The 9,138-nt window shown below is 42.4% G+C and overlaps 1 protein-coding gene across 1 annotated transcript; it reads right to left on the bottom strand.

The window, feature by feature from the left end:
* Nucleotides 1-3,665: 3,665 nt before the first annotated feature.
* Rnase11 (ribonuclease A family member 11 (inactive)) lies at nucleotides 3,666-4,408 on the bottom strand. Its single transcript, XM_004644026.2, has one exon. It carries the CDS (start codon nucleotides 4,406-4,408, stop codon nucleotides 3,812-3,814), a length of 597 nt encoding a protein of 198 aa, XP_004644083.1. The 3' UTR covers nucleotides 3,666-3,811.
* Between the last annotated feature and the right edge of the window lie 4,730 nt (nucleotides 4,409-9,138).

Genomic DNA, 9,138 nt, shown 5'->3' with positions numbered 1-9,138 from the left:
GCCAACATTTATTGCTTTATGTACTTGAAGGGAGCCATTCTGGCGGGGTGAGATAGAATCTCGATTTACTTTAGATTTGCATTTCCCTAATGACTAAAGATGCTGAACATATTTCATAAACTTTTTGGTCAATGGTGCTTGTTGATATTGTCAGATGGCACAGTAATCAGACAGGATAGAAAACCAGTTACACAGAAAAGAACACATGAACTTACGTGGTGCAAAGCCCATAAGGAAAACAGAATGCAGAAGCCACCTGGGGAACCTACGGGAAGATGTAACTCTTTCTATTCAGGAGGAGAGAAGGCAGAAGTAAGTTGAGGGAAGAAGAGGGAAGAAAAGGAAAGTGTAAGAAAAATGGAAGTGAGGGTAGCTGCACTGGGCATTGCTTGCTCAGCAGCCATGTCCCTAGCCTGCCCCCACTTCTCCTCTGTCCTCTCCTAAGGTACCCTGCTTCCTGAAGCCTGGAAGACCTCTGCAGAGGCACTTAATGTGACACGTTATAGAGCTCAGTCCACCTGTGCAGAACACTGAGTTCCTGGAACTGTCAAAGCTGGCAAGGACGGGCATGTCCCACAGGTCTCTCATGGCCAGGCCTTTGATCCTCAGTGAGACAAGCCCCAGGGCCTAGCCAGACCCTTAGATGAGAGGAGACCTTGATGCTCTGGCTGGCTTAGTCTCTCACTTAAAGGGCACATGAGAGGAAGGAAGAGGGGCAGTGGTCAGGGGAAGCAGCCACATATACAGAGGACCTAGCTCCAACTACTTAGCTCCTGTTGCAGTCCAGAGAGATGGCAAATGTATCAATTTGTGTCCCCAGGAGGAGAGTACGAGACTATCCTGTTCCTGTGCCAATTTGTTATATTCTTATTCTTATTTCTGCTGATTAATCAGTATTAAGAATGATAGAACACTGTTTTTAACCTATATTACACCTAGTAGGAAGGAAAATATTTTTCAGATGTTTGATGACTATTTCTTCTGTGATTCATTTTTTGTTTGTATCCCTTGCTTATTTTTCTATGGGAATGTTCATTGTTGTGTTATTAAACTAAATGACTTATTTATATATTAAAGATATCAACCACGTATATTAGATGTTTTCTCAGTTGAATATTTAGCATGGTACCCTCATCTATGCATAAGAATGACAGCTATCCTTTAATCCCCAAAATAACCATGTGAGGTAGAATTTACTCAGGAGCATTCCAGAATTATCTTTCTGTATAATTATGGGCTACTATGCTTTTTATAAAATAAAAATAAGTGATTACAAATTCATATATATGGCAGATTATTGTACAGGGTTTTCAGATTGTACAATAATCTGAATTATTCATTAGATTTAGCAAACAGTCAGGATTTAAAGATAATCTTATCTCAAACTTTCTGGTTATCTAGTCAGAGGAATAGAAATGGTGCATTTTGGGTGTGTGATATCGCCTTTGAATGCTAGCTGTTACAGTTTCTTTGTGTGTGCTTCCAAATGTCTTGTATGGCAAAGAATTTTCAGGGTAAAAAGCCTGCTTTGCTGTCCAGGGAGCCTATGTAGGATGTGAACTCTTTGAATTGAATTATTTTTCTTCAGTATCATCCTAATTGGTTTTGAGTACATAGGGGGCAACCTCTCCCCTCCCTCATCAGGATTAGAATTAGAAAAAGTTTTCTGTTCATCTAACTCACTGGTGTTCAAACTTTGGAGCACGGGAGCAAATCTAATATACTTGTGAAAAACATGCTGTGGTCTTGCCTCTCTGACCTCCACAGTCCAAATTTCTGGGATTTTGGTCCAGCAGTTTATACTGAGTAATAACCCCTAAGTCTATTAAATTTGTTAAGATAAGGCCAAAGACTGGGGTGTGTGGGCCCTTAACGTTGGCCTGAGTCACCAAAGTGTGAAGGTGGATGGAAGTGCAGGCCCTCCCTCATGTGGGAACAGAAAGGAGGCATTATGAAAACAATGCTTTAGAGCCTGGCGTACCCTGTCCTGGATCATGAGGGACTTTAGGACCCACGTGGATTTGGCAGACATTAAGGGTCAAACACCTTTATGTGACCTCCACATTCCACAGCTTTCAGACCTCAGCTAGGATGATGAGTAAGGCCCTGGGAGGTCAGGGCACCAGGAGGCAGAGCTTCTGACCCTGACAGAGAAGTAGAAGTTTGGCCTTTATTAAGACTGTGTAAAGGATGCTCCTGTCCTAGAAATAAATATATATTCTAGATTTTTGTTCCTTTCCTCTGTGAAGGAAGAAATCTGTGCTCAATTCTGAACTGGGGTTTATTTTTTTCTTATGTATTATAAAAACTGTCCCAGAGATGAAATAGCTATTGTCTCTGGGGTTGACATGTCCCTCTGCAGAGCTGACAGACATTCAATAGAAAAGAAGTTACTCAGATGTGAACTAAATTTGGACCAACACCACTCTCCTGTGATGAGCCCACTCCCCTTCACCGGGAGAGGGAGCAATGGCAGCAGAATCACCCCATGACACTCTTCTGGGAGCAGAATTCAGTAAGAACATCTCCTTTCCTGTCCCAGTTCTTTTTCTACAGAGAACAGACTTCTGTGACCCAAGAATTTCCCTCTGTGACTCTCCTCAGGCTGCAAAGTGCAAATTGAGTGCTAATTATGTACCTGTTTGGCCTAACCCAGAGGTGGTTTTCCTTGGGGAAGAGGTACCAGGAATCGAACTCAGTACCTCGCACTTGCTAGCAGGTGCTGTGCCAATGAGTACAAATTTGCAGTTCCAGTAGAGTACAAATTTTGTGTCAACTGTGTAAAGCATTGGGAAAGTCGACATAGAAAGGGTTACATTCACTAAGAAAAATGTTACAGTGACATCACATTCCTTGACATACATTTATTTAAAATGAAACATTAAGAAAAAAGCTTTCAGAATGGAAGGAAGTGTACGAGGAGGAAGCAGTGGCATGCACACCCACATCAGGGAACAAGATGCACATCCACACTTTGCGCAGAGTGTTGAGTCTCAGCAATGTACAAAGAAATAACTAGGAATGAAACAATTCACTGCAATGTCAGAAAACACCAAGACCGAGGGCCAGTCCTGCCTGGAACTTCTACTCCCTCCTTGCCGCCTTCTGTGTTCCTGTGACATGGCATGCTTCTCCCACAGCCCCTTAGTAACTTTTATTGAGTGAAAATTATATTAAAACTTTATGTCCCTTTGAAGTCACCTATGAGATAGGGAAGAAGGGGAAGAAAGGGGAATTGTGCAATCTTGGAGCTACCAAGAGAGCGATACCAAAGTGTTTTTCCTCTGGTGTCCCCAAGAAGACAGACAACCCCTGCCTGTGTGGTGCTCAGACTGTTGTCCACACATCACTCACTGCACACACTTCTTTGAAGATCAGCAGTGATTAATAATATTTGCTGCACTCATTCACTGTTTTCTTGGATGGTCTCATTAGCAACACGACTCAATTTTTAATTATCCCTATCGGTCTGGGGCTTCTCTCCATAAGTGAGGTTTGATGGGAGGACTCCGTTTATAGCTGAGGTAGGATGGAATTCAGTTTTGCTCAGAGAACGTGTGTATGGGGAGGGGGTGGAAGGGAAGGGGAGGGACAGGAAGGGAAAGGGGAGAGACAATTACATAAATTTCAGAATCAGTTATAAATTTTAATTGAATAGTCCAGCATTCTAGATTTTTCACTCCTGCACTTGGTATAAATAATTGAGTTTACCCTAGGGCTAATAGAAAATGTAGATAACAGAAGGGAAGCAACATTGTGAAAGTAAACATAATTTTCTCTACATAGACCCAGGGTTCACATCCTGTGGGGTTTACAATTTAGAGTCACTGACCAACCAGCTCATCAGAGAATGACCTGCTAGCACTGTCAATATCTTCTCTAGTAACGTAATGTTGTGGCGTTGGCACCTGGGGAACTGTTTGTCTGTGGGGAGCTGGCACAGCGATTCCTCCAGTCCTGGGCTCTCACACCCCCACATGCCCTGATGCTGCTCACACGTGCAGCTGGACGCCTCACGGACCATGTGAATCACATCGGCTGGGTCATGGATGAAGTTATCGCTCGATTTGCATGACCCAACAGCTTCCAAGTCTTTGCTCCAGGCCACTGTGTTACTGCCACACTCTTTGTTGCTAACAGGACTGTTACCTTTGGGGATGCTAGAACGGAGCCCGAATGTCAGTAGTGAAGAAGGCATAGCATCCTTAGACAAGCTGAGGCTGGCATTTTTATCAAACAGAGTTAAGTTCATTAATACCTCATCAGTCTCCTTTCCTCGACCACTTTTCACTGTCTCAGGTTGCTTCTTCTCCTCTGAAGATTCCTCTTTTACTGTCTCCATTATACTTTCTAAGGGTTCTGCAAGAATCAATCCTAGGCCAAGCAGCAGCAGAGGGAAGGTCTCCATCTCGATGTAGCGCAATCTCTGCTACAGTGAAGATAAAATGTGAGACACAGAAAGGAGGAGAGTGTTCAGGAGGCAAGTTTTCTTTTTGGGATGGCCGTTATTCCCAGCAGTGAGCCCTAGATGTAAGACTCCTACATAGATTGTAATAATGGAAGCATAATGCAGTGAAAAGCCAGTCAGCTGTGGAGTCCGAAGACCTGGGTACAATTCCTGACTCTGCATGTACAATGAATCACTCTACCTCACCTACCCTCAGTTTATCCTTCTGAAAAAAAAAAATACTGCGACAGTTATGTAAAGAGATAAGCTTAAAGTACTGGAGCCAAGGGCCAGCCAGATAGCTCTGTGGACTAAAGCACCTGCTTAGGCAAACACAGGAACCAGGGTTCGATGCCCAGCACCACATGCTGTGCCGGCTCCACCTGCAGGGGTGTACCGAGCTGGTGACTGAGACTGGGCATAGTGGCGTGCACCTGTAATCCCAGCGCTTGGGAGGTTTAAAACAGGAGGATCACCATGAGTCTTATCTACGTAGTGAGACCCTGTAGACTCTGTACTAAATACATTTTTTTTAAAAAGTACATGGAGCCAAGTATTATTTCTCCTCGTTTTCCCTATTCTATATTCTTCGTGGTGGGGTCTGTCGTCTCCACAGTAGGTCACAGGCATTTCACCTAACACACTCCTCACTTCTCCTCTCTCCTACATGCGTATCAAGTACTTGTCACATGGTACCCACTTGAAAAGAAAACACAGCCATTTCCCCTCCCTTGCTGCTTGCCCACCTCGTCTTAGTCATGAGATTTCTGTCTTTACCAATTTCTTTGACAAGTCCGTCTCACCAGCACAGATTCCAGCTGGGTGCAGGGCTAGCACTGCAACTCTGTCCTGGGAGTTTGTTATGGAGCGTGAGGGAAGCAGGGGCAGGAACGGATAGAAACACCTGTGTGCGATTGATGGAGAAGACCATGCGGAACCGAGGACGCTCAGAGAGAGCGGGACGGCGCATCCGTGTGGCAGTCGCAACCTCGTGACCCCGGAGGCGGCTCTGCCTCCTCATCCGTGAAATCTCCCAGTCTGTTGCACTCTCGCACAAAGGGATCTTTTCTCTCATGTGCCTGCCGCAGCGCAGGCCGTGCTGTGCTTTGTTCTGTGTGATCCTTTGCACTCGGTTCTAGTTAGCTGAAGGCTTAGCCTTCCCTCCCTCCCCCCCACCACAGATGACGCAGCCTTGAGGCAAGGGCCCAGTTTCTGATTAGTGTTTCTGATCGTTCTGCACAGCATCATACAATGAAGTGCACACACTCTCGTTTCTCAACAATATTTTTTAATCGTGTAGCGGGACTCCAGTAGCTAGAAAATCTTTTATTTGTAGTCAGTGCTGGCAAGTTCATAATGAGAACTGCAGAAAAGACGATTTTTCAGGGTGATGATTCTTCTACTCTTATACCTTATTGTCCCTTCTGATTTATTTCCTGGCTCTAATAGCCTCCACCTGTATTATCATTCTTACTTACCTTTTTAAAGAAGCTTTATTGCACTGTTATATGCCACCGAGGTAACCCATTTGACATGTGCAATCCAAAAGCAAATCACAATTTTAGAATATTTTCATTTCCTCAAAAAGGTCCTGTGCACCTGTTCTGTGGTCACCCCAACCCCACACTCAGCCCCAGACACCCATCACTCTACTTTCTGCCTTTTCTGGGTATTTCATGCAAAAGGATACATCCAGTTGATGGTTTTTGTGTGTGACTTCTCTCTCTCTCTCTCTCTCTCTCTCTCTCTCTCTCTCTCTCTCTCTCTCTCTCTCTCTCTCTCAGCATACTTTGAGCAGCACCTGTGCTACAGCCAGTATCTGGGCTTTGAATCTTTTTAGAGAGAAATCCTGTCCCATTTTGAACAGAGTGCATCTTGGTTTACATTCATTAGTTTATGGAAACATGTGCTACTTCCACCTTTAAATCATGTTTGTATTACTGAATATTAGTCTTACAAGATCTTTGGCTTCAATATGATTTTTTTTGCATTCACATGACATGTTCAGATCATATATATTCCCCATTATGTGTTTTTTTTTTAATTTTAATGAGAAAGAAATAGCAATGAGACAATTTCAAAACAGGCCAGCAGGATAGTTACAACAATCAAAACATTGCATACTGTTTCCTTCATAGTAGTTATTCAGAGTACAAAATGCAGACATGATACCTTGTCTAAACACTCTTAGTACAAATCGCTCCTCTCACTGAACTAAGAGGAAGTAGCTGTTTATCTATCCTAACTATTTTGTATATACAGATATAAATATTTTTTTCACTACAAAATAGTCCTTTATTTATATCCCCCTTTTTTGTTTTGTTTTGTCAGAGATGGGTGTTCCATCTCTGACACCCATTAAATAGTGCCATCTGCCATTCAAATATTGTAAGTGCTTCAAGTCAGCAAAATAACTCAGTACAGTCTAATAGTCCATAATAGTAGTAGGTTATCAGCAGAACTGGAAATGTCAGAAATTGTTGATTTGAGCCTTTTATAGCTCAGCATATTTATATGGCTTTACTTTTTATACTTTGTGGTTATACTTTTCTGCTGGATGGTTAAGACCAAGTTAAAGCAAGACCTATATAACTAAAAAATGTAACTTTTGTAATGTTTTTCTGTATTTTTTTTCCTTCTATACAATCATCCCCCTTGTGTAATAATAGCTTTTTTTTTTTTTTTTTTTTTTTGAACCAGGGATTGAACTCAGGCCCTTGTGCTTGCCAGGGAAGAGCTTATTCTACTGAGCCATCTCCCCAGCCCCAATAATAGCATTTTTTATTATTTATTTATTTATTTATTTATATGAGATCTCTCTGGGTAATCCAGGCTGGCCTTGAGCTCTCATTGACCCCTTGCTTCAGCCTCCCAAGTGCTGGGATTAAAAGTGTGCCCAGCATCCTTTAAACTTTCATGTCATTTTAAAAAATCCTTCAAAATATATTTATTGATTTGTTTGGTACAGGCTTTCACTATGCAGCTTGGACTCGTAGTGATCCTCCTGTCTCATCCACGCAGCACTGGGATTACTGGCATGCACCACCACACTTGGTTTTCATGCCTGGCACGACACAGGGTAGCACAACATATGGTATTGGGGATCGAACCTGAGTCCTTGCACTTGCCAGGCAGGCTCTTAGACCACCAAACTATCTCCACAGCCCTCATGCCATTTTTTAAATTTCAGATATTAGGGAAAACATGTAACACTTGGCTCACTTGCTTAATATGATAACCTCTAATTCCATCCATTTTCTTGAAAATGACATAATTTTATTTCTCTCTGTGGCGGAGTACTAATACTGTGTATATATACACCACATTTTCTTTTATCACTTACTGATTTACCCATTTATTCTTTAACCTAGGCTAGTCTTGCTGTTGTGAATTGTGCCACAGTAAACATAGATCTACGGGTATCTCTGTAGGACACCGGCCTTAACTCCTTCAGGTACAGACCAAGGAATAGTGCAGCAGGGTCCTATGGTAGTTGTAGCTTTAGTTTTTTTAAATAACCTCCATATTGATTTCCATGGTGGCCGCACTAATTTATACTCTCACCAACAGTGTGGAAAGATTCCTTCTCCCATGTTCATATCTTTACCAGCATCTGTTGTTCTTTGTGTTCTATGTGATAACCGTTTCTACCAGGGTGGGACGGAAGCTTGCTTAAGCTTTGGTTTGCATGTTTCTAATGGCTAAAGATGTGGAACATTTCCTCATATACTTATTTGCCACTTATACTCCTTTTAAGAAGCATCTGTTCAACTCATTTATCCATTTATTGATTGGAATATTTGATTTTTTTGATGTTAAGATTTTGTGTTTTTTAATGTGTTCTACATCTTATCATCTGTTAGAAGAGTACTTGGCAAAGAATTCTTCCATTCTGTATCTTCTCTTCCTTAGTTGTTTTTTTTGCTGTGCAGAAACTTCTTAGCTAGATGTGGTCCTATTGGTTAATCCTTGCTAATATTTCCAGTGCTAACTGAATCATAGTCAGGAAGTCTCACCTGTGCCTGTGGCTTCAAGCGTTTCCATCATGATTCCCTCTGGAAGTCTCAACATTTCATATCCAAGTCTGATTTATTCTAATTAACTTTTATACAGGATGAGAGACATGGATCTACTTTCAATTTTTAAAATATGGATGTTGTCTCAGCATCATTTGTTAAAGAGTCTGTCTTTTATCCAAAATATGGTTTTGGCTCCTTTGTCAAGAGTCAGATGGCTGCAGGTGTGTGGGTTTGTTTCTGCATCCTCTGTTCTGGCCCATTGGTCTAGTTCTGTTCTGTCTCATCTTTGTACCTCCTGGTTGAGCATCATATAAAAGCCCTAGACCACCAGAGATTGGGGCCTGATATTCTGGGAGTGATCTCGATCAATGCCTGTCCACAAAAATAAATCTGCCTCCAAATCCTGGGTGTCACTTCAGTGTTCTACTCAAGGCATCATCAGGGCACTAGCCACTTGCACTCTCGAGGTTCTACTGGAACCTTCACATGTGCCCCCGCTTCCTGCTGGTGACTCCAAACTGGCACCCTGGGAGAAGCACAAGTAGTATAAGTTGACTTCTTCCTTTCCTTTACATATTCTCCTTTTTTTTTTTTTTTTTGGCAGAACCAAGCAGAAGACGGCATACGAGATGTTGCGGCGTGACTGGAGTTCAGACGTGTGCTCTTCCGATC

The sequence above is a fragment of the Octodon degus genome, unplaced genomic scaffold (assembly GCF_000260255.1).
Source record: "Octodon degus isolate 3935 unplaced genomic scaffold, OctDeg1.0 scaffold00189, whole genome shotgun sequence".
NCBI classification, from domain to species: domain Eukaryota; kingdom Metazoa; phylum Chordata; class Mammalia; order Rodentia; family Octodontidae; genus Octodon; species Octodon degus.
The sequence above is the reverse complement of the archived record's forward strand: the minus strand, read 5'-3'. Positions and strand labels throughout refer to the sequence as shown.

Bases quoted from the DNA above. Each gene is read 5' to 3' on its own strand.
- Rnase11 (XM_004644026.2), bottom strand. From the start codon at position 4,408: ATGGAGACCTTCCCTCTGCTGCTGCTTGGCCTAGGATTGATTCTTGCA.